The sequence below is a fragment of the Schistocerca serialis genome, chromosome 4 (genome assembly GCF_023864345.2).
Source record: "Schistocerca serialis cubense isolate TAMUIC-IGC-003099 chromosome 4, iqSchSeri2.2, whole genome shotgun sequence".
NCBI lineage: Eukaryota > Metazoa > Arthropoda > Insecta > Orthoptera > Acrididae > Schistocerca > Schistocerca serialis.
The window spans coordinates 230,657,717-230,684,720 of NC_064641.1; the positions used below are offsets into that span (position 1 = coordinate 230,657,717).

General features: G+C 40.8%; 1 protein-coding gene across 1 annotated transcript in view; it reads left to right on the top strand.

Moving 5' to 3' along the window:
* LOC126473473 (histone acetyltransferase p300) overlaps nucleotides 1-27,004 on the top strand; it is a 171,376-nt gene that overhangs the window by 9,947 nt on the left and 134,425 nt on the right. The window contains exons 3-4 of the mRNA XM_050100549.1: nucleotides 16,813-17,204; nucleotides 18,823-19,206. Coding sequence (XP_049956506.1) covers nucleotides 16,813-17,204; nucleotides 18,823-19,206 — 776 coding nt within the window. The remainder of the gene's footprint in view (nucleotides 1-16,812; nucleotides 17,205-18,822; nucleotides 19,207-27,004) is intronic.

Consider the following 27,004-nt stretch of genomic DNA (forward strand, 5'->3'; position numbering starts at 1 on the left):
CTTATTTAATTTCAGTTGCTTCCATAACAACACTATCCAGATAGCTAGAGATTCATGGCAGAATCTCCATGTTGTTACATTTCATAGGATGACTGGTGCAAAGACATATGTTCTGCAATGGCGGATTTGCTCGGCTGTTGTAAGCAAGTGTGACACTGAAGTTCAGTACACCAATCCTCCACAGTCCAGATAGGCTGACTGATATATGACATGCCACAGCTGCAAAGAATATGCTAAACAACTGCCTTATGCAAACCAAGATCACCCATTAGAGAACCTAAAATGACCCTGATCTTTAGAAGGTGGTCAAAAACACATTTCACATCATTTTTCTCCCAAATCCGACCAGTCCTGTTCGAAATGTTCCCTGTGTAAGGTGAGAAAATTGTAGATTTTTGGTACCTCCTCAGTATTATCATCACTCGTGCAGTTCACAGTTGGTTGATAACGAAACGCACATCTGATCTGTCTGTCACTATAACATTTCTGACAAAAGGTGACGTGAAGATGGGTTAACTCATCTGACAAACTGTAAGGCTCCAAGGTGACATGGATCTTCTGAACCAAGGTATGAAGTACCCCTTCATGATGAACTAAGTGGTGACAACTATCAGCCTCTAAATACAAGTCAGTGTGAGTAGGCTTTCTGTAAATGGAATGTCCTAACATACCTTCTACCTTCCTGCTGACCAACATATCCTTTTCCAGCTCCACAGTAAACAAATATTCGGGTGGATTGAATTCAAGTGTTCGAAAAAATCATTTAGATTCTCATGGTCAGGAGGCCAGATAAATAACACAAGATGTCAAAGCCATCTGCTTCAAGGCATGTTTTGTTAACAAATTGGCAATAATGAATGAGGGCTGTCTTCCCACTGTAAATGTATCTGTGTGCTCATAGTACTGGTCCTCGAATAAAAAGTGAATAGGAGTCAACACATGTCGAAATGGTTCATTAATTCACCATCAAATCGAACCTCAGTCTACCATTTTTTTAAAAAAAGAAGGAAAAAAAGAAATTGGACAGAGGAATGCGAGTGGAGAGAGAGAGAGAGAGAGAGAGAGAGAGAGAGAGAGAACATCAAAATTTGTTAGAATAGGAGTCATGCAATCGCATTTCCCCTAATTGATGTAAGAAATCCACTGACTTCTTAATGTGATCCTTACACTGACGTGCTACAGGGCCCAATAGAGTAGCAAGGTATTTTGCTACATGATATGTCACAGGACCAATGTTATTCGCTATCGGATGAAGAGGAGCCCCTTCCTTGTGGAATTTAGGAAGGCCATATAACCTAGTGGGAGCAGCACAATGAGAATTAAGACTCTTGATAGTCTGCTGTGACAGGAAACTTTTCTTCAGGAGGCTGTTAAATCTTACTTCAGTCTATTAGTGTTTATTGTGATGTCAGCACTAGTCCTGTGATATGCTGAGTCAAGACAGTAAACACTGCATCTTCTGAACATAATCCTGCTTGCCCAAAAGAACGGTAGCATTGTCCTTGTCTGCAGGTAAAATAACAGTATCAAGACCAACTCAAAAGTGAATGTAAAGCAGCCCTCTCAACTGCTGTGATGTTACTCTTCGATGGAAGTGTCCCGGTCAACACATGACGTGCCTCCCTCCTTGCCGCCTCTGCAAAGTCAGGAGGTAGTTTAAAAACAGCTTGTTCAGCAGAGCTAATAAAATCAATTGCTGACAAATACTTGAGCATCAGCACAAAATTTAAACCTTTCCCTAATGTGGCTAAAGCTGTGTTGTCAAAAGCTTTCGCCATGAGATTTATCACAGAACGTTGTGATGTAGTATTAGACGCCAATCCATGGAAGCATTCAAACTTCACCTTGTGTCGGGCAGTTACAGAACGAAATTCATAGTCAGGTTGGGATTATGAAGCAACGTCTAGCCAGTCATAAGAAATTGCCAGACTTTTTGAAGCAATCATTAAATTAAGCTGAAACAATTCATTGGAAATAAAATCTTACTGTCGATGAGTATAATGGATTCTTTCATGAACAACAGCTAGGCAAGTACATTCCTTCATACAGTTGGTTGCAGGAGAATTAATATGATGCTCAATTTTGGCAAACATCGGAACAGTATTTTGATCATGACAACGCACAGTGCAATCTTACTCTACTGCTGCAGCCTTTATCCAATCTCTGCAAGCAGCGATACATTTCTTATCCAAAGAGGTAAACAATGTGAAACACAAGTTTTCAGTATGTACAACATTCAACTAATAAGTAACTTTTGAGAACGCAGCCGGGTTATGTTGTCAACAACTGACAATATTTCAACAGGAGCACTCTGCCATTTTCAAGGATAACTGTGGCAAGTAAGTGCTGTGCAAGGGAATTCCCTTTAAAATGTCAGGATTCTCCTTTGAAATATCGGTTGTTGTTGATATCACCCGGCTGCGTTCCCGTAAGATATTTGAACATAGCATACACTGGATGAAATTTGGGTCTCAATCTGCCATTTGCCGAAGTCACTTATGTCAGTGGATTTTCCAATTTGTGGCCTGTATCACCACTAGCATTTCCCATTTGTCACTGCGGTGCTTATATATTTCACTTACCTCATCATGTGCCTGCAGTGCCACCAGGTGGCATTCATTCTCATGATGGGCAATGGCTGTGATATTTGTCTCATCAGTGTGTGCTGGATGTGTATTCAAGAAGAGGAAGGTTCAGATCTGTGCCTAGATCCCAAATTTCTGTTTTCAGTAATTCTGTAAAATACGAAAAAAACTTCCCCTCCACCCACCACCACCACCAGCACCACCACCACCACCCTGCTGTGGCTTTTTTCTTACACATTCAGATCTCAGTGATTCAACAGGTTGGAGGTTGATAGCTAGAGTATGCAGACACTTGCTGGGTAGGAAAACATGAGGAACTTGTTTGGGGCTATAACAACAGATTACATACACTGAAGAGCCAAAGAAACCGGTACACTTTCCTAATATCGTGTAGGCCCCTGCGAGCGCCTAGAAGTGCCACAACATGACACGGTATGGGCTCAACTAATGTCTGAACTAGTGCTGGATGGAAGTGACACCATGAATTCTGCAGGGCTGTCCATACATCCGTAAGAGTACGAAGGGATGGAGATCTCTTCTGAACAGCATGTTGCAAGGCATCCAAGATATGCTCATTAATGTTCATATATGGGGAGTTAGTGGAAGTGTTTAAACTCAGAAGAGTGTTCCTGGAGCCACTTTGTAGCTATTCTTGGCGTATGGGGTGTCACATTGTCCTGCTGGAATTGCCCAAGTGCGTCGAAATGCACAATGGACGTGAATGGATTCAGATGATCAGACAGGCTGCTTATGTACGTGTCATCGGTATCTAGGTATATCAGGGGTCCCATATCACTCCAACTGCATATCCCCCATACTATTACAGAGACCCTGCCAGCTTGAACAGTCCTCTGCTGACATACAGTGTCCATGGATTCACGAGGTTGTCTCCATACTCGTACACATCCATTGGCTTGATACAGTTTGAAATGAGACTTGACCAACCAGACAACATGTTTCCATTCGTCAACAGTCCAGTGTCGGTGTTGACAGATCCAGGCGAGGCATAAAGCTTTGTGTCATGCAGTCGTCAATAGAAGACGAGTGGGCCTTCAGCTCCTAAAGTCTATATCGATGATGTTTCGTTGAATGGTTTGCACGCTGACACTTGTTAATGGCCCAGCATTGAAATCTACAGCAATTTGCAGAAGGGTTTCACTTCTGTCACATTGAACAATTCTCTACTGTCGTCGTTGGCCCCATTGTTGCAGGATCTTTTTCTGGCTGCAGCGATGTCAGAGATTTGAAATTTTACCAAATTCCTGATATTCACAGTACACTCGCAAAATGGTTATACGGGAAAATTCTCACTTCAGCACTACCTCGGAGGTGCTGTGTCCCTTTGCTTGTTCAAACTTGCTTAAATTTTGATAACCTGCCTTTTTAGCAGCAGTAACCATTGTGACAACTGTGGCAAACACTTGTTGTCTTATGTAGGCGTTGCCGATTGCAGTGCCGTATTCTGCCTGTTTACGTATCTCTGTATTTAAATATGCATGCCTATACCAGTTTCTTTGGCATTTCAATGTATGTTACTACTGTAACATGTGACCTTCTATTGTGGGAAGAAGGAACATTTATCTAGTTATTCTTCAGCTGTAATCCTTCTTTTCTAGTTTAGCTTCAACATGACATTAAATCCACATATTGATTTAGCTTATAATTGAGCTAGTTTATCCACAGTTCTAATTTTTTTCAATTTTGCACATTGCCTAACAAAAAGTTTTTCACATCTCCTTTTAGTATGTTGTGTAGTTAATTAATGGCTGTTCATTCGTTGAGTAACATATGTTTTTCTCTCTTTATTTTGGAGGATTAGAATTCGGTTTTTTTCCATACAGATCTGTTATATTTTGACTGAAGTTCAGTCTTGATCACGTCATGTATGTTTTAATGATACAGGTGACCGGTTTCGGATCTTTTTACAAAACCATCATCAGACCCTGGCTCCTTTAGGATGGTAGGCGGAGCTCTCCTCGCTGCTACGCAGTCAACTGATCAGTTGACTGCGTAGCAGCGAGGAGAGCTCCGCCTACCATCCTAAAGGAGCCAGGGTCTGATGATGGTTTTGTAAAAAGACCCGAAACCGGTCACCTGTATCATTAAAACATACATGACGTGATCAAGACTGAACTTTAGTCAAAATATAACAATTTATTGATCACTGCTTTCCAAAAATGTTTACCAAAATTATACAGATCTGTGTTTAGCATAAACCTTGTATTTGAGTGTATAATTTGAGATGTAGTGCCGCACATATCGTGTAACGTCACATATAATTAGCATGGTGCAAACTACAATAGACATAAGAATTTGAACTCAGTATTGCAGATTTGGGAATCCTTTTACATGAAGATATAGGGCCACGAAAGTGTTGTAAACATTTTATGTTGGTTCTTTGGCCTCTTTGGCATGTTCATATGTTTAAAAAAATCTTTGTCTCCAGTGCATTTTCTGTTTAGCTGCATCTATCTCAGAAGTATGTACTTTCTTCTTTTTGTGCGAGAAATGCAATTCATTCCCTGCATTTACAATAAAACATTCAACAATGTAGAAGCTGAGAAGTAAGGCCAATGAATATATATATCCTCTAATGCATATTGTGTTGTGGTTTTCTGAATAAGGTGAATGCGTTATTGGAGGTGGTGTGTTCTTCCTTAATTCAGTTAAATTTTCAAGGTGCTTGTTAAATGATTCTGAAGCACATCGTAAGTTTTCTTTTCCGTCCACAGAACATGCGGAGGTGGAAGCCATATCTAGTGAAAGAAACGGGTGGGGGATGGCTTAAGACCGATCAGTAATTGAACAAAAAAGCTTTCACTCAATAATCTGGCATGTCAAACTGATATGCTGTTCTCATAATGGATCAGCTGTTTGTTGTTTCATCTGTGAATATAAGGACCTTTCTGCTGTTGATTTTGATGATCTATTTTATCCCCATACATCCATGAGAAACTCTGAGAAATTTGAAATGTAGTTTCTCTGCCTTGCTTTCTCTCCATTTTGCTTCATTAATAAATATGTTGTAATATTTCTGTATGTGGTCTTTCCTGTTCATGCCTATGACTGTTGGTACTTCAGAAGCTGAGTGTAGTGAACAGCACAACATGTGGCTCAAGTTTTAATGTTGGGGGCATTAAAATACACAAGAGAGCCAAGAGAAATCAAAATACTATGAATTAATAAACTGTAATGTAACTAAATATTTTAAGTGTTTCATTTAATAACTAGTGCCAGTTTGGCACATGCATATCCTTTGCCTGTTGTGATTAATGTCTATAAGCTGGGAATTGCATCATTGTAGACATGAGTGACTCAGTTATCCTCCTCGTAGATGTGAAACAAATCTAATTCTTTGACAACTTAAAAGTTCATAAGATCATGGAATCCAGTACTTGTATGAAGAAGCTAAAACCCTTATCACAAAGAAACCTTGTTTCCACGTTAAACCAAAAGATTTGTTTCAAATTAATTGATGTCTTCCTGCTTAGAAACTGCTGGCATTGCATTTAATGGCAGTCATATTCGAAAATTTCTCTAAGTCCAGTCATGTAATTTTTCTGCACACTGTTGTCCGAGGGTTGCCCAGAAAGTAATGCACAGCATTTTTTTCTTCAACAATTCTATATTGAGCATAATGAGAATTATACACACAAAAGAATGGAGTTTTATCTACACACCCTATTTTTCTATGTAATCTCCATCCCGTTCTATTGCCTTCCTCTAGCGCGAAACAAAGGTGTGTATGCCCTGTCGATACCAATCCTTGTCCTGGTGGCAGAGCCAGTGCTTCACTGTGTGTGTCATCTTCTCATCGTCCTCAAAATGTCTTGCTGCAACATGTCTTGCTGCAACATGTCGGGTGCGACAGCCATGGATGGTCTCCCTTCTTCAGTAGCGCTACAGCCCTTGGTGAGCCTTGGCTTCTTCAACAATCTTCCTCCACACTTCTCAGTTATTTGCTGCTCTTTTCCACACCTGGACTCCCATACTGGTGATATCCATTATTACCTCGTCGATCCATCTCCATTCTCCATTGCTTCCATTCTCTCCAAGTGTCCTAGCCACCGTATTCGCTGTGATTTCACAAATTTTACTATGTCCCTGCCTTGTATTAACTCTTGTAATTTGGCGTTGTAGCATATTCTCCAGCCTTCTTCCTCCTTTATTGGCCCATAAATTTTGCGTAGTATTTTCCACTTAGTGGTTCTTTGTGCATTTTTTACTGTGTTCTGTCAACGTCCATACCTCTGACCTGTAGACGATAACTGGGCGGACTGACCTGTATATCATAACTGGGCAGACTAGGGAATTATATATTAGCAGTTTAGTTCTTTTTGTAACAAGGCTATTTTTGAAAAATTGCATATTTGCAAAGTAAGTTCTGTTTCCTGCTTGTGTTCTTTCCCTTATAGCCTTTTCAATACTGTTACCTTTTGTTATTAGGGCTCCCAAGTAGTTAAAAGAGGACACTCCTTTGAAGCATTTCCCGTTGATGTTTAGGTTTTTAGGGGTTCTTCTGGCCTCAGATTGTGACATTATCATATATTTTGCTTTGTTTTTATTTACTGTGAGGCCAAGTTTTAAGGCTTCTGTTTCCATTGCTCGGTACGTTTCTAGGAGTGTATTGGTATTTCTTCGTACTATGGCAATTTCATCAGCGTATGCACATATCTGGCTAGTTTTCATAAATATGTTGCCTCTTTTGTTGATTTTATTTACTACACTATGCAGGGGTGTATTGAATAGGACAGTGGAGAGACTATCCCCTTGCTTCACACCTTTATTAAAGTCAAAGCTTTCACTTGTTCTGCTAAGGACCTTTACTTTTGCTCTTGTCTCTGTCATTGTCATTCTGATTAGTCTTATTAATTTAGCACATATAGTTCTTGCCAATTTATGCTGTCAAAGGATTGTTTCAAGTCGATGAATAGGAAATGCAGATCTATATCATATTCATAGAACTTTCCCATCATTTGTCTTATCACAAATATTTGATCAGTTGTTCCTCTGTCTGGTCGAAAGCTACACTGATATTCCCCTAGTATGCCTTCTGCACACTTCTTTATCCTTTCACTTTATATACTTGTGAAGATCTTATAAGCTGTGCTTAGGAGTGTCATACCTCTATAGTTTTCACATGCTGTTCTGTCCCCTTTCTGATGAATGGGGATTATTATTCCAATTTTCCAATTATCTGGCATAGTTTCTGTTTCTCATATATCTGATATTAATGTGTGCAGTTCCTTTATTACAGCCTCACCACCAGTTTTTATTAATTCAGCAATTATGCTGTCTTCCCCAGGGGCTCGATTGTTTTTTGACTTGTGCACAGCCTGGGAGACCTCTTGCAGTGTTGGCTTTCTTGCCTCATTGGTTTCATTGTCTACTTCCAGCTCCACTCATTCCTCTTGTGCGGCTGTCTCTTCATCTTCTAGGCTGATGCTTAGTGTATCTTTGAAATACTCTGCCCATCCTCCCAATATCTGTTCTTCTTCCCTTATAATTTTCCCATCTTTACTGGAACAGGCCATTGTTTTTGGTTGGAATCTATTCTCCATTTTTCCTATGGCATGATAGAACTTTATTTCACTCTGTTCCTTTAATTCTTCTAGTTCTTGAAATTTCTTCTTATTCCACTCTCTTTTCTTTCTCTTGCAGTCTGTTAGCACTTCTCCTTAATTCTCTATATTGTTCCACATTATTTCTGATTTCTCTCTGTAGCACTTTTGTTCTTGCCCTGTTCTTTTCCTCTATTGCTGACCTGCAATCTTCATCAAACCATTCCTGGGTTGTTATGTTCCTTCTTATGCCTATTATTTCCTCTGCAGCATCCTTAATGGCTTTTTCAATCCTGTTCCACCTTTCATCTACTCCTGCTGCAGTCTCTTCATTGCTCAACTTTCTGCTTAGTGTTACTTAGTATTTTTTTTACTTCATCAGGCATGTTCAGTTTGTCTGTATTCCATTTCATCATCGTTCCTATTCTGTTGCCATTTGTTAGTGACAGTTTCTCTCTCTTTTATCACAAAGTGGTCTGAATGACAGTTTGGTCCTCTGCAACTCCGTACATCGGTAACTGATGTGGAGTGGCGTGCAATCACTAAAATATAGTCAATCTGATTGACTACTCCATTGGTTGTAGACTTCCAAGTACCCAGATGGATCCTTTTGTGTGGAAAGCAGGTTCTTTTAATAATCATATTATTCCTTGCTGCAAATTGACATAGTAAGTCTCTGTTCTCGTTGTTTTCTTCATGTAGTGAATATTTTCCAGAAACTCCGTTTGGATGTTCATTCCTTCCTATTTTTGCATTAAAATCTCCTGTTACTAGCATCAGGTCATATTTAGGTACTGTGCAGCATACTTTTTCCAAGTCTTCATAGAACTGTTCTTTAATTATATCCGCTTTCTCCTCTGTTGGTGCATGTGCATTAACTATTGATATATTCCTAAATTTCCCTCTTGGTCTGAGTCTGCACATCCTTTCATTCATGGGTTCAAATTCTAGAACGCTTTTCCTAACTTCCCTAGCTATTATAAACCCTGTTCCAAGTTGGCCTGTTCTTTCTTCTGGTCCACTATATACCAACGAGTACTCAGGTTTATCTATCTGCCCATTCCCTTGCCATCTTATTTCCTGTAGCCCTACGATATCATATTTGAATTTTAAAAGTTCATTGGCTATTTCTTTCATTTTTCCAGGCTGAAGCATTGTCCTCACATTCCATGATGCTACTGTTTGACCCCTTATCCGTTTCCTTTCCTGGGGTCGTGATACATGCTTTCCATCCAGTTTCAGAGGCTTCTGTTGAATTTCCATAATATTCTTTTTTTACAGTATGGGTATTTTGAAACTGTCCTGCAGCTACGCTATCTGTTGAAAGTGACGGAAACTTGGCGTGCTCACTCAGGAGACTTCAAATAATACATATGTAACGTTTCGCATTTGTACCTTTGTTTTCAGTTGAGGAAAAAGTCTTACTTTACTTCCTGGGCAATCCTCGTAGAAGTGTGTTGGAACAGTTGTTGGTGTCTTCTTCATTGCCATCACTAACAACAGTTGGTGCAAGTGTTACAGTGTTGTCATTTTGTATGTGAAAGCCAACCATAGTCCTATGAACTAGAGGAGATGAATGTTGATGTTTTCATAAGGAAATGTAATCATAGATAATGACCTGAAATTTTAACATTCTAAAATTTATTAATCAGTATAAAGTCAATGTAAGAAGAAACTTATTAGCAGAAACCTCAGATCGAATTTATGAGAATTTTTCCTAGTACAGATTTATTGCTGTGAAAAGGTAGACATTGGCAAAATCCAAGCCAATAACTCATCTGGAAGCTGTGGACCAGAGAATGAATTGGTTCAGAACTGTTTTAAGAGATGTGACAATGCAGTGAGTTATAAAACAGCAATGGATATTTGGAGTGTACTTTATTTTTCAAAATGAAGTTTGCCCCCAGATAGCACATACATTGAATGACTGCACCGTGACCGCTAACGTCTGTTAGGACTTTGTCAGTTCCAAACAGATGATATATTCAGTTCTTAAAGTTTTAGAGGCATTCGGTGTTCCATAATGTCGTAAAGCATGTATTGGAAATAGGCAGTGGGATCATTACGGGTTTATTCAAGTTAAAACACCTAAAATATTTTTTCCCACAAACTTGTCACCAAAAACGGCGAAACTTGTGCTACTTTTGGTTGCATCTCCTTGCAGCCGTACAAATTTTGCACAGTTGTGACACTGGGATTCCATGGCCGCTGTGAATGTTGCTGTAGGAGTCTGGTGTGACCACTGGCAACTATTGGGGAAATACGTTCCACGCTCATTCGGTAATAGTCCAAAACAACTTTTTCCGTTCAGTTGAGCATGTCATTAGAGCGGCTGCTGCTAGACCAAGATGGTTGTGGTTTGTTGTCTCATGTTTAAAAACAACAGTGACATTCATGATTATAATACCAGAAAAAAAGAAAGACTTACACTATCCTTTACTCAACCTATCTTTGCCACAGAAAGGGTTAAAATATGCTGCTATAAAAATTTTCAACAAATTACCAGATGAAATAAAATGTCTGACTGACAGCAGTAATAGCTTCAAAAATAGATTGAAATCCTATCTCCATGACAACTCCTTCTATACCATAGATAAATTCTTGAGTAGGAATAAATAAATCTATGAGTATAGTATATGCATTTTGTGCCATTTAAGGGAATGGGGTAAATAATAGAAATATTAATTTTTAACTCTATATTGTATGTCATATGTGCATTTATGGTGCACTTGACACATTCCACATCATAATGGCTACCTTATCGTGCAGTTTATCAATGGAACTCGCAACCAACTAACTAACTTCTGTCATCATTGAATTGAACATCTCCAAGAACGGCCCTCCCTTCTACCGCTGCTGGTAGTTTTCCGTGTGTCGTACTGTGCTGCCATCTCTGTCAAGCAGTCACAACAAGTGCATGCTTATTTTAAAACAAAACATATGTTTCTCTCTGTTTCCAGTCCTGAGAAAAAAGAAACGAAGTGTTATAACTTAAATGCACCTTGTACTATAAAATATAGATATTGGTATTGTTGATATCCATGACTTCATTATCATGTTTGATGGGGACTGATGAAATGTATGTGATGAAGTCACATTGTAGTGCCTGATATTATGAAGGGGTTGTGAGAATGTATTTAAGTAGGTAGTCAAGTGTTCATTAGTTTCTACTGTATATGGTGGTTGCGAAGGACCACTCATATGTCTTAAAGTACGCAGAACATGTGCCAGTACTTGTCTTGGTCTCACTGATAAGCTCTAGATTCTATAATAATCTTACATCTACATACATACTCTTCTTGAATTACTGTTGAGTAATTTTGGAAAAAATTGATTTAACTTTTAGATTTTAGTATTTAAAGATGGTTTTTGTGCCATCTTTAGGTGAACTGGTTCAAAAATCTCCATGTGCATCAGTGCATTGGCAGTGGTGAAGTACAAGGGTTGTCGGATAAATCTGGTAAATTCTTTAAAATGACAGAATGTTGTTGGGTTGTGTCATTGTTATGCATGACTCTTTTAATGATTATAAACAAAGTTTGAATCAGACACTGTAGGCAGTTAGCTGTTAGCAGACATCAGAAGTGGTCATTGTAGCAACTGCTGTGTACTGTTATTAAATATTTTAGTTTGATAGTTTGGACTGTTGTACCAGTCAAAATTTGGTTGGTTGACTTTTGTAAAATTACCCCGAACCAAAAACTGTTTTATTTTGGGTTAATAAGTTTGTGTGGCCGTAGAAGCACTACTGCTGACAAGCAAGGCCATCACAACTGTTGAAAGCATCTACTGTGATGAATGCAAGGTTACCAAATAAATATGTGTGAGGTGGATGGAGCTTTAGGCATTGTGAGTGAGTATACAGCATCCTGCACGAGGAAGTGCAGATGACAGCTGTGTGAATGATGGATGGAGAGATTTCTGACTACTGATGGAAACCACATTTGGAAGAATGTTTCAACATAGTGTGTGACATCTTCTGTCACTATCTGCAAGACTTTTTGTGCTGACTGTGGGTGATATCTGGATCAATCATTACACTCCGTAGTTGAAACAGCATTAGTAGAGTGGACAAAGGTGGATGATAGTTTTCTTGATTAGGTAAAGACCAATTTGTCAGCTGGTAAGGTATTCACTATTATTTGTTGAGATTCCTTAAGTATGATCCTCATATATTACTGAGAAAAAGAACGCAACTAGTCACTGTTGTGCTTTATCATGTGTTTCTTTACAGCGAGAGTTGAGTGAGAAGTACTTGATTGACCAGAGGATGTCACTGGAACCACACTCAATGTCATCATCACTGTCATTTGACTCGTGAACATTTTTCTTCAACTTTTTTGGGCATCTTGTCACTGGATTTAGTTCTTTCATACCATATGATGTAACTGTAGATTTGAAGGTCATGAAAAGTGCCAACATGAAAACTGTCCCTTACTGTTTAACCATTTTTTTTGGTTCACTTTAAAATATGAACATCTATAATATTCTTTAGTAATTGCCATAGAAAGCTAGTTGAAAATGTAATATAGTTGGATATGGATAAAAATGTGATCATCAGGCAGCAGACAGAAACATGCAATGACTCCTGCCATCTGGGTTCAGAGGTCATCCTCAGTTCGTACAGGCGGTTGGCGGAATTGGTGAAAGCGGAAAGCCTCACTCGCGGGGTGGAATCTGAGCTAACTATTTGTAGTATCATTCCCAGAACCGATCGCGGTCCTCTGGTTTGGAGCCGAGTGGAAGGCTTAAACCAGAGGCTCAGACGATTCTGCGGAGATCTGGGGTGCAAATTTCTCGGCCTCCGATCGGGTGGAGAAATGTAGGGTCCCCCTGAATAGGTCAGGCGTGCACTACACGCCGGAAGCGGCTACAAGGGTAGCGGAGTACGTGTGGAGTGCGCATGTGGGTTTTTTAGGTTAGAGAATTCCCTCCCTAGGCCCGACAAGACGCCTCCTGAGACGCGACAAGGTAGGAGTAGGCAAAATGCAACAGGGAGTTACAATATTAATGTGCTAATAGTAAACTGCAGGAGCGTCTATAGAAAGGTCCCAGAACTGCCCTCATTAATAAACGGTCACAGTGCCCATGTAGTACTAGGGACAGAAAGTTGGCTGAAAACAGACGTAAACAGTAATGAAATCCTAAACTCAGATTTTAATGTATACCGCAGAGATAGGCTGGACAGTGAAGGGGGAGGCGTGTTTATAGCGATAAGAAGTGCAATAGTATCGAAGGAAATTGGCGGAGATCCGAAATGTGAAATAATTTGGGTGAAGGTCACGGTTAAAGCAGGCTCAGACATGGTAATTGGATGTCTCTATAGGCCCCCTGGCTCATTGTGGCTGAGCACCTGACGGATAATTTGGAAAATATTTCGAGTAGATTTCCCCACCATGTTATAGTTCTGTGTGGAGATTTTAATTTGCCAGATATAGACTGGGAGACTCAAACGTTCATAATGGGTGGCAGGGACAAAGAATCCAGTGAAATTTTTTTAAGTGCTTTATCTGAAAACTACCTTGAGCAGTTAAACAGAGAACCGACTCGTGGCGATAACATATTAGACCTTCTGGTGACAAACAGACCCGAACTATTTGAAACAGTTAACGCAGAACAGGGAATCAGTGATCATAAAGTGGTTACTGCATCAATGATTTCAGCCATAAATAGAAATATTAAAAAAAGGTAGGAAGATTTTTCTGTTTAGCAAAAGTGACAAAAAGCAGATTACAGAGTACCTGACGGCTCAAAACAAACGTTTTGTCTCAAGTACAGATAGTGTTGAAGATCAATGGACAAAGTTCAAAACCATCGTACAATATGCGTTAGATGAGTATGTGCCAAGCAAGATTGTAAGAGATGGAAAAGAGCCACCGTGGTACAACAACCGAGTTAAAAAACTGCTGCGGAAGCAAAGGGAACTTCACAGCAAACATAAACATACCCAAAGCCTTGCAGACAAACAAAAATTACGCGAAGCGAAATGTAGTGTGAGAGGGCTGCGCGAGAGACGTTCAATGAATTCGAAAGTAAAGTTCTATGTACTGACTTGACCGAAAAACCTAAGAAATTTTGGTCTTATGTCAAAGCGATAGGTGGATCAAAACAAAATGTCCAGACACTCTGTGACCAAAATGGTACTGAAACAGAGGATGACAGACTAAAGGCTGAAATACTAAATGTCTTTTTCCAAAGCTGTTTCACAGAGGAAGACTGCACTCTAGTTACTTCTCTGGATTTTCGCACAGATGACAAAATGGTAGATACCGAAATAGACAACAGAGGGATAGAGAAACAATTAAAATCGCTCAAAAGAGGAAAAGCCGCTGGACCTGATGGGATACCAGTTCGATTTCACACAGAGTACGCGAAGGAACTTGCCCCCCTTCTTGCAGCGGTGTACTGTAGGTCTCTAGAAGAGCGAAGCGTTCCAACGGATTGGAAAAGGGCACAGGTCATCCCCGTTTTCAAGAAGGGACATCGAACAGATGTGCAGAACTATAGACCTATATCTCTAACGTCGATCAGTTGTAGAATTTTGGAACACGTATTATGTTCGAGTATGATGACTTTTCTGGAGACTAGAAATCTACTCTGTAGGAATCAGCATGGGTTTCGAAAAAGACGGTTGTGTGAAACCCAGCTCGCGCTATTCGTCCACGAGACTCAGAGGGCCATATACACGGGTCCACAGGTAGATGCAGTGTTTCTTGACTTCCACAAGGCGTTCGATACAGTTCCCCACAGTCGTTTAATGAACAAAGTAAGAGCATATGGACTATCAGACCAATTGTGTGATTGGATTGAAGAGTTCCTAGATAACAGAACGCAGCATATCATTCTCAATGGAGAGAAGTCTTCCGAAGTAAGAGTGATTTCAGGTGTGCCACAGGGGAGTGTCATAGGACCATTGCTATTCACAGTGTACATAAATGACCTTGTGGATGACATCGGAAGTTCACTGAGGCTTTTTGCAGATGATGCCGTGGTGTATTGAGAGGTTGTAACAATGGAAAATTGTACTGAAATGCAGGAGGATCTGCAGTGAATTGACGCATGGTGCAGGGAATGGCAATTGAATCTCAATGTGGACAAGTGTAATGTGCTACAAAATAGCAAGTCAGCAACTGGAAGCAGTTAATTCCATAAATTATCTGGGAGTACGCATTAGGAGTGATTTAAAATGGAATGATCATATAAAGCTGATCATCAGTAAAGCAGATGCCAGACTGAGATTCATTGGAAGAATCCTAAGGAAATGCAATCCGAAAACAAAGGAAGTAGGTTACAGTACGCTTGTTCGCCCACTGCTTGAATACTGCTCAGCAGTGTGGAATCCGTACCAGATAGGGTTGATAGAAGAGATAGAGAAGATCCAATGGAGAGCAGCGCGCTTTGTTACAGGATCATTTAGTAATCGCGTAAGCGTTACGGAGATGATAGATAAACTCCAGTGGAAGACTCTGCAGGAGAGACGCTCAGTAGCTTGCTAAGGGCTTTTGTTAAAGTTTCGAGAACATACCTTCACCGAGAAGTCAAGCAGTATATTGCTCCCTCCTACGTATATCTCGCGAAGAGACCATGAGGATAAAATCAGAGAGATTAGAGCCCACATAGAAGCATACCGACAATCCTTCTTTCCACAAACAATACGAGACTGGAATAGAAGGGAGAACCGATAGAGGTACTCAGGGTACCCTCCGCCACACACCATCAGGTGGCTTGCGGAGTATGGATGTAGATGCAGATGCAGAAAGGATATGGAAATGTGCAAGCCTTCAGAGCCAGTGTTTCCATCTGGTAGAAGGTTCAAAAGGAGAGAAAGAGGGATGAAGGAGAAGACTGTTAAGGTTTAGGAAATGGGGAGAGTTACAGAAAGAGAAACCCAGGTCAGGGGAAACTTACTGGATGGGGTGTGAAGGAAAGAGTGATTATTGGTGCCTGCATTGTACAAGATTTGAAACCTGAGAGTTTGAAGGTGGAAGATAGGACACTATGCAAGACAGAGATTACTGAAGGAAGAGGAAAAAGTCATGCAGGAGGCAGAGTGGAAAGCTAAGTGTGTTATACTTGATTAACAGGTGTGGAAGGGGGATAGAAAGGTTGAAGAGTAAAAGATATAGAAGCCAAATGGTACATGAGGTGAAACAGGCACCGAGGTCACAGCTGTCATGTTATACTTTGCAACAGGATATTGTGTGTTGGCTGCCAGTATATCAGTATATACCCTCTGTTTACAGAAATGTGGAAAAGGGGGGGGGGGGCGGTTGGTAGACAAAAAGCTGTTTTAGGTCTGGCAGGCAAAAGTCGCACAGAAGGGATCTCATTTCATGGCATGATTATTTCACTTTGGTATGAAAGTTCCATTTGTTCTGAATAGCTAGTCTTCATAAATACCTATAAGTTGCTAAAAATTTGGTGGTGGTAGTGATGATGATTTTTATGATGATGATGATGATGATAGCTAGCTTATATTGTAATATTGGAGTTTCTGGTATTGTTCAATACATTGTACTTTAATTTTTTTCCCTTGCAAAAAATAGATAAATGAATTGATGGATAATTTTAAACAATGCTATTGGCCACTATAAAGTTATCGAAATGAAACATCACCAATATATTTTGAGTGTTGTATTTCAGATAGGCTTTTTTTTCTATCACAGACTTGTTTACAAACACTACAATGTTTGCCTTGGAGAATGATCTTCCGGATGATCTCCTGTCAACTGGCTCGTGGAGTACATCTATGGAAAGTGCTAAGCAGCCTCCGCCAGGTCCAGGGCCAGGTTCTGGAGGTCAAGCAGGCACAGCACTCCAGAATGGGACTGTTGAACAGTCTCAACAAGGTGCTGGGACAACAGCTGAAGGGGCTCGTCAACATGTAGCAGCACAGCAGCAACAGCAACAACAGACACAGCAGCAGCAACAGCAACAACCACCGCAACAAACTCAACAACCACAACAGCAACAGTCACAGCAGTCTCAGCAGCAACAGCAACTAGTGCAGCAGCAACAGCAGCAGCATCACCTTCTGCAGCAGCAACAGCAGCAGCAGGTACATAATGGTTTTTCTTATATGTTGTTATACAAAATTTTATTACAGTGAAATCGTCAATTGTTAGTAATGTGTGTTCCATTTTAGTCTTGTTACTGTCTTGTAAATGGACAAGATGTGTGCTACATTGATAAGGTTTCTAGAATTGTCATTTGCTTATTGCATTTGTGAGGAAAGTTGGTAAAGTGGTCTCTTGCGGATTGTGTTACTTCATCAGCTTTAAATATATTGAAAAGGGAAGGGGAAAACACTGTTTTATTGTGACGACACACACTCAGTCTGGTGATGCCTTTTTGTGTATCACTGATAAAAAGGATCTGCAATCTTAAAGGAAGTCAGAGCTCTGTAGTGTTACTAGGTGCAAAGTATCCAAACAATTGCCGTATAGGCTTTACATTAACCCACAATTGGTGCGCTTGAGTCTGCAGGATGAAATGCACACGATAAAAGAATTTATTCAGTGGACCTTCCTTTGTTGACTTGCATCTGTCTTATTTAATGGCTAAAAAAGTGCACATTTCCAGTTGCAGGTTACCTATATAGCAGATTCCTCGAGCAACATAAATTTGATTTTCAGTATTTCAAATAGTTACTGACTGAATTTAAACAATTGAAAATTCTGTCACTCTACTTATTAAGAGATATAATCTTACATTGACAGTTGAGCATAATAAGACAAGTATTAATGACTTGAGGCAGCATAATTCATGACACACTGATTATTTAGACTAGATTCAATAGTATGTGAGATTTAAACCATCACATAGAAAATGCGGGTAAGGCAGAAATCCACTAACGAAGCTGCCTACATTGTACATGCTCATCCTCATCTGGAGTATTGGTTCATATATGGGTTCCTTGCCAGAAAGGATTGACAGAGGACATTGAAAAGTTCACATAACAGCAGCTCATTTTCTAATTATCACGAAATAGGGGAGAGAACGTTATGGATGTGATAAGTGAGTTGGGGTGGTAATCATTAAAACAAATGATTTTTTCAATGCAGTGAGATCTTTTCATGAAATGTATCCCCAACTTACTCCTCCAAACGCTATTCTTTGTAGAGATTGAGTTACTTGTGGATTGAACAGAAAAGCTATCAAAACTGTATTTTAATACAAACACAGTATTACAAGACTGCACGAAAGGTTATAATATATTTGCATATCAGTTGGTAAAAAGTGTGGGTTGTTACATAGATAGCAGTTACTTCAGTGAAAGTTGAAAATGTTGTAAGAAGGGGCATTAGGGTAGGTGGATGTATAGAACAAAATCAGCAATGCAGGCAGTTGTGATTATAGGAATTGTTTGGCGCTGTTAAGTTACAGAGGGTCATAAGATTTCATCTGTTTGTGAGGAAGGCGTCATTTATATCTTTTGAAGTGTTGCAATATAACTAAATATTTCTCTTTTCAGTGTAACCAAATATTTCTCTAACTTAATTGAATTTTGTGCCATGTGTTTGTCAAGTTTTGTTATGTTTGTTATGTCAGTTGTTGGTCATTATAGAAGACTAGCTCTTTTAAGGCAGCCATTGGAGGAAATTCATTATCAGCATTCTTAAACATTGTTACTATGTTTCTGTGTATCAGTATATGAAAATATTTTGTGCTTTCAGGGAAACAAAGGATTGGTGGTCAACTCCATGGGGCTCACTGCTGGAGCACTTGGCAGTAAGAGCCCCAATTTACAGTCTGCACCAAATGTATCTGTGAGCAAGGGTGTAAACTCATTAGTAGTTAGCTTGAGCAGTTTGCCCTCCAGCATAGCTTCAACACAAACAATGACAGGGATCAGCATGGGAATGAATAGTGGAGGTGGCATGATAATGACAAGTGCTGTTCATAATCCTGTCCAGAATGGGCCGCTTGTTGTGTCACGAACTGTAGGCTTACAACAACAACCACAGCAACAGCAGCAGCAACAACAAAGCCATCTTGTTGCAAGGGGACAATCACCACACCAGGTGCACACAGTTGGAATAGGTGGACCACGGATGCAGGTGAGCGTTTTGCGAGTCATTGACATAAATAAAAATTGATTGTTTTGTCTGATGTAATTTGTTGCTGAGTGTGTTATTGAACCAGAAGTTTTAAAATGGTTTGTGCTGTATTGCAAGGACTGAGTGAAATGATAGGGGGGTGGTAACAAAATGGTTGAAAAATCCAATTTTCTGTTCAATGTTTTGATGAAGTCATTTTTAACATGACCAAAAGGAAGACTAAATGTTGTGAAGGATTGTCACCTTGCTGCACTTATTTCTTCCATGTTATGTACCAGATGTTGGCAACATGTCTCCATGTCAGGTTGAAGGCAGCTAGTGGGAGGATAGCCAATGAACAGCATTTGCTTTTGCTGCACATTGATGTTTCCGTTTCTGCATTACAGATCAATCGGTCACCACAAACTAGATTCTGTGCTTGAGACACAATCATTAATAATGTTTAAACACAGATAGTCAAAAGTGCTATATATATATCAATTAAAGAAATACCTGTATACAACGAAAGGAGAAAGTGAAGGGAGGGTCATATAACCAATGCGATGATTTCAAACAATGGAAATTCCTTGTGGGAATAAGATGACTGCCAACTCCAGTATCTCGGGCCAGAATGAAACTACCATGTAGGTTTCAAGCAGCAGTCTGGAGGGGCTAAGGCAGAGGAGGGGAGGGGATAGTAGTGTATGGTTGGGGAGAGAGACGAACACTGTCTGGTGGAGTGTGGAGGGACTGGAGTGCCAACAGGTGCAGTGTTAGCATATAATGGAGCATCCAGGTGGGGAAAATGAAGTGAAGAAGGAGAGGACTGGGAAAAGATGGGTGGGTGCATTGGTAGAGGGTGGGAGACGAGAATGGGAGGAGGTGATGGGATAGAGGGGGTGGAAAATGTTGGATGGAGGGTGCTGGAACAGTATGTTACCATATGGCCAGGATAATTATGGGAGTATAGAATGCGTTGTACAGATAAGCCTATCTGCACAATTCAGAAAAGCTGGTGGAGGGGAGGATCCAGAGGGCTTGGGAAGTGAAGCAACTATTGATATAAGAAATGTTCCATTCAGCTGCATGTTGTGCCACAGAGTGGTCTACTTTGCTCTTGGCCACAGATTGGCTGTGCCCGTTCAGCCTGATGACCAGCTGGTTGGTAACATACCATTATAAAACTCTGCAATGATTGCAGAAGAGCTGGTAAATAACATCACTGCTTTCACAGGTGGCCTGGCTTCTGATGGGGTAGAATAAGCCTGTGACAGGAAGTGCTTTGTGGGTGGGTGGATAGAGGTGGTCTCGCACCTGGATCTTCCACAGGTATATGATCCTGGTCCCAAGGGTTGGTATTGGGAGTGGCTTAGGGATGAACTAGGATATTGTGGAGATTGGGTGGGCAATGGAACACCCCTTTAGGAGGGTTGGGAAGTATTTTGGGTAGGCTGTCCCTCATTTCAGATCGTGATGATAACTAATCAAAGCCCTGGTGAAGGATTTGGTTTAGTTGTTCCTATTTCGGGTGGTACTGGGTGGCAAAGAATACACTGCTTTGTGGCTGGTTCTTGGGGGTGGTGGGAGACTTGTGGGTGTGAGGGGGAAATGGCATGGGAGATTTCTTTACAGACTAGGTTGAGGGATAGTGCCTGTTTCTGAAGGTTTTGGCGAGGCCCTCAACATACTGAGCAAGGGAGCTCTTGTCACAGCAGGTATGGGGATGGGAGTGATTTTTGTTTTGTTTGAAAGGTCGGTATCCAGATAATTGTTGGTGGTTGGTGGGTTTAATGCGGACAGAGGTGCAGATGCAATCATTAGAGAGTAGGTTGTCAGCATCTAGGAAGGCGGCACTCTGGATTGAGAAGAACCATGCAAAGTGAAAGAGGGAGAAGGTGTTGAAGTTGTGAAGGAACGAAGATAGTCCAGATCATGAAGATATCATCATTGAACCTGAACCAGACTGGGTGTTTGGCATCTTGGGAGGCTAGGAATGTTTTCTCTAGAAAGCCCATAAAAAGGTTGGCATAGGAGGACGCCATGCAGGTGCCCATGGCTGTGCCACAAATTTTTTTATATCTTCCCTTCAAAGGACGAGTAGTTGTGGGTTAGGATGAAGTTATTAAGGTGTATGATGAATGAGACAGTGGGTTTGAAGTCTGAAGGTCACTGGGAGAGCTAGTGTTCAGTAGTGGTAAGATAGTGGGAATAAGGGATGTTGGTGTAAAGGAAGGTGGCGTCAACAGCAACAAGTAGGGATCCTGGAGGTAAAGGCGTGGGTATGGTGAAAAGTCGGTGAAGGAAGTGATTGACGTCTTTGACATGGGAGGCTAGATTACGAGTAATTGGTTGGAGAGGTGTTGGTCAGTGAGGGCTGAAACCCAGCAATACTGGACATCCCATAGCGGCTGGTTATTGTGCCGCCACTAATCATAAACATTCTGACGACTGATAGTTGTAACACAGTGAATGCGTAATAATACAACTGGAGGTGGTTTTCATTAATTATGTTGTAACATAGTGAATGTGTAAATAATACAGCTGGAGGTGGTTTTCATTAATTATTAATATTAGTATCAGCTGTGGTGCCCAACATGATTAAAATTCTTACATCATTGGCTACACAAATCAGCTGTTCTGCCATATTAACATCTATGATTGCACGCAACATGTGTTACCAGCATTCACTTTATAATAAATATGGCAAAATGGAGCCTTGGTTGGATTTATTGAGTATTCTTCATTGTTGTAACCTTGGCTCAACAGGTCTAGAACATTATTGCTATTGTTAAAGAAAGGCAGCAAAAATTAAGAAATGTGAGAGCTTGCGGAACCTTGGTGAGGAAAAAGAAGAAGAAGAGACTAAAAAATCAAAAGAAGATAGCTAAATGAGATTATAATTATTATAGAAAAGGACAAGAAGGAAAGGTTTGTTGAGAAGTGGAGAACAAATTGGGGAAACATTTGTGCCCTTTGAAGAGGGCAACAGTACAGTCTGTTATAATTTCTAAGACTATCCCGGTGATTTGTTGTTATCTCGTAGAATCGGGTGTACTGCCGGTGGTCCGTGTCTTCCCAACACGATATTCCGATGTCGTAACTCGGCATCTTCATTGTTCCCTGATGAAGACGCCGAGCTACGACATCGAAATATCGTGTTGGGAAGACGTGGACCACCGGCCGTACACCCGATTCTACGAGATTACGGTCTGTTGTTCATGACGGGGGAAATGTTGCCTATGAATCTATAACAGCCCAACATCAAGACACAACTTTGAAAACTTAGTACTGTGAAATTTCGTGAAACTCGTACTTATTTGCTTCTACATCTGCATCTTCATATATACTCTGCAAGCCACCGTAGGGTGTGTGATGGAGAGTGCTTGTACCACTATAAGTCATTTCCGTTGTTGTTCCACATGCAGACGAAGGGAGGAAAAAATGCCCGTCCATAAGCGTCCGTGTGAGCCTTAATTTCTCTTACCTTTGTGCTCCTTACACAAAATGTGTGTTGGTGGCAGCAGAATTGTTCTGCAGTTAGCTTTACATGCCAGTTCTCTAAATTTTGTCAGTAGTTTCCCTCGGACAGAATATTGCCCTCTCTCCAGGGAGTCCCATTTGAGTTCCTGAAGTATCTCAATGACACTTCGGTGTTGTTTGAACCTACCGGTAACAAATCTACCAGCCCGCCTCTAAATGGTTCGTTGTCTTCCTTTAATCCAACCTTGTGCAGATCCTAAACATTTGAACAATACTCAAGAACAGGTTGCACTAGCATCCTACATGTGGTCTCCTTACGGATGAACCATACTTTCCCTAACTTCTCCCAATAAACCAAAGTTGACAATTCACCTTCCATACTGCAATCATATGCCTGTTCCAATTTTGCTTCCAAACTTAACACCTAGATATTTAAAATACATGACTATTAATCAGGACACTACTAATTCTGTATGCGAACATTACGGGTTTGTTTTTCATACTCATCTACAGGGTTATTACAAATGATTGAAGCGATTTCACAGCTCTACAATAACTTTATTATTTGAGATATTTTCACAATGCTTTGCACACACATACAAAAACTCAAAAAAGTTTTTTTAGGCATTCACAAATGTTCGATATGTGCCCCTTTAGTGATTCGGCAGACATCAAGCCGATAATCAAGTTCCTCCCACACTCGGCGCAGCATGTCCCCATCAATGAGTTCGAAAGCATCGTTGATGCGAGCTCGCAGTTCTGGCATGTTTCTTGGTAGAGGAGGTTTAAACACTGAATCTTTCACATAACCCCACAGAAAGAAATCTCATGGGGTTAAGTCCGGAGAGCATGGAGGCCATGACATGAATTGCTGATCATGATCTCCACCACGAACGATCCATCGGTTTTCCAATCTCCTGTTTAAGAAATGCCGAACATCATGATGGAAGTGCGGTGGAGCACCATCCTGTTGAAAGATGAAGTCAGCGCTGTCGGTCTCCAGTTGTGGCATGAGCCAATTTTCCAGCATGTCCAGTTACACGTGTCCTGTAACGTTTTTTTCGCAGAAGAAAAAGGGGCCGTAAACTTTAAACCGTGAGATTGCACAAAACATGTTAACTTTTGGTGAATTGCAAATTTGCTGCACGAATGCGTGAGGATTCTCTACTGCCCAGATTTGCACATTGTGTCTGTTCACTTCACCATTAAGAAAAAATGTTGCTTCATCACTGAAAACAAGTTTCGCACTGAACGCATCCTCTTCCATGAGCTGTTGCAACCGTGCTGAAAATTCAAAGCGTTTGACTTTGTCATCGGGTGTCAGGGCTTGTAGCAATTGTAAATGGTAAGGCTTCTGCTTTAGCCTTTTCCGTAAGATTTTCCAAACCGTCAGCTGTGGTACGTTTAGCTCCCTGCTTGCTTTATTCGTCGACTTCCGCGGGCTACGCGTGAAACTTGCCCGCACGCGTTCAACCGTTTCTTCGCTCACTGCAGGCCGACCCGTTGATTTCCCCTTACAGAGGCATCCAGAAGCTTTAAACTACGCATACCATCGCCGAATGGAGTTAGCAGTTAGTGGATCTTTGTTGAACTTCGTCCTGAAGTGTCGTTGCACTGTTATGACTGACTGATGGTAGTGCATTTCAGGCACGACATACGCTTTCTCGGCTCCTGTCGCCATTTTGTCTCACTGCGCTCTCGAGCGCTCTGGCGGCAGAAACCTGAGGTGCGGCTTCAGCCGAACAAAACTTTGAGTTTTTCTACGTATCTGTAGTGTGTCGTGACCATATCTCAATGAATGGAGCTACAGTGAATTTATGAAATCGCTTCAATCATTTGTAATAGCCCTGTATATAACTTGCAGTTTTCTACATTTAGAGCTAGCTGCCATTCATCACACCAACTATAAATTTTGTCTAAATCGTCTTGTATCCTCCTACAGCGTAACTTGGACACCTTGCTGTACACCACAGCATCACCAGCAGACAACCGCAAATTTTTCTGCCTACCCTGTCTGTCAGATCATTTATGTACATAGAGAATAACAGTAATCCTATCACACTTCCATGGAGTTCTTCAGGAGAGATTGAAGATGCCCTTGTATCTGATGAATGCTCACCGTTGAGGACGACACAATGGGTTCTGTTGCTTAAGTAGTCTTGAGCCACTCACATATCCGGGAACTTATTCCATGCACTTGTACCTGTGTTAACAGTCTGCAGTGGGCACCATGTCAAATGCTTTCTGGAAATCTAGAAGTATGGAATCTGCCTGCTGCCCTTCGTCCATAGTTCACAATATGATAGGAGAAAAGGGTAAGCTGAATTTTGCAGAACGATGCTTTCTAAAACCGTGCGGATTCCTGGAGATCAGCCTTTGGTCTCAATAAAATTTGTTCTATTTGAACTGCGGATGATTCTGCAGCAGACTGATGTTAGGGATATTGATCTGTAATTTTGTGGATCCGTTCTTAAACCTCCTTATATATAGGAATCCATTGCTCTTTTTCCAGTCGCTTGGGACCTAGCGCTGGGGGAGAGATTTCATGATAACTGCAAGCTATGTAAGGTATCAATGCTGTAGAGTACTCTTTGTAGAACCGAGCTGGGATTCCATCCAGACTTGGCAACTTACTTGTTTTCAACTTTTCCAGTTATTTCTTTACACCCAGGGATGCTTATTATTATGTTGTCCGTAAGGGAGTCACTTCAACGGTCAAACAGTGATATGTTTGTATGATTCTCCTGTGTGAACGATTTCTTAAACTCGAAATTTAAAACTTCAGCTTTAATTTTTTGCTCTCTTCAGCTACCACACCTGACTTGGCGGTGAGCGACTGTATGAAAGACCCAATTAGCGGTTTTACATAGGACCAGAATTTTCTCTGTTTTGTCAATTATAGATGGATAAATTGAACAAAATTTTAAATCAGTTTGGTTGATAGCTAAGAATATTTGAACTTTGAATCTCCACATTTTTTAACATTTAAGAACACATTTCGCAACATCATTTCGCTACTCACCCTTTTACGTCTTCTACGCCATTCTCCACGTGTTGTGGACGTGTATACCCACATAGTTTGGGTTTTCCTACAGTGCCGTGGACATCTGAATGTATTCTGAGCTGCTGACCACATTGCTGTGGATGGGTTACTTCCATATCTCAGTGAATAAAAAGGTTTCAAGTATTTATCGTACCACATATGTACCTCATTGCATACTATCTATAAACAAAATAAAAAATTAAAAAAACCTCGTTTTGACATCTTGAATCATTTTTTACATATGACAGTTGTTATGACCACGTGATTCATGATTCGCAAGGATGTGAATTGGCTCATCACGTGCAACCCAATGACTCGTGAATGAAATGGGAAATTCTTCTGTTCTCAATTTTAAATAGAATTTCAATACCTTATCTACATACCATTCACTGCAAATCCCCCCCCACCACGACTCATGGCTCTTTCGTGAGTTCATGCGTGGTGCACATGGGGCACTGAGTTATTCCAGCCCTTTCTTCCTTCTCGAATTGCATTTCCTTCCCTGTGCTCCTCCCTCCCTCCCTCCCTCTGTCCCTATCCTCACTTCTTCCCCTCTGCCCTGCCCTTCCCCTATCTTAGTGTTGTTACTTATGTCAACCTGGCTATCCAACTGGTTTCTTGTATTTCTTCCAGTTTTTGTTCATTATGATTTTTCTTTGTCAACTTTCCATTTTGTTGTTTTTGGTTCCCCATTGGGGTTTTACCTCACCTTGTAAATTTTTTTCTCCGTGGTTTGAGCCAACTGGGAAAGAACGTGTTACATAATGTCTTCGGCATGTGGCCTTTCTGCCTTTTTCATGTTTTCCTCGATGCCATTGTCCTGCAGCACCCCAGGGATGTGGCTCAGTGGTTAGTACTCCGGATTCACATTCGGACGATGACAACGATGACAGTTCAATCCCTGTGTCTGGTATCCAGATTCAGGCTTTCAGTGACTTTCCTAAATTTCTCCAGGCAAAGGCTGGGATGGTTCTTTTGAAAAGGCACGGCCAATTTCCTTCCCATTCCTTGACGCAATCCGAACTTGTGTGCCTTCTCTGTGACCTCGATGTAGACAAGATGTTAAACCCAATCTTTCTTCCTTTGTCCTTCAATGCTATGTAGCGAGAAAGGAGTCATTATTTACCCTTTTGGTTGAGTCCACTGACAGCACAGGGATCACACACCTAATAACTGAGCTGTTGCCTCCTGATGTGTGTCTAGCAGAGGTTGCTTGTCATTCTGGAGCATCAAAACTCCTGGCAGTGGCTGCCTTGCCATACGGCCCTTGCTGTGGCTGGATGGCACCCATGGGAA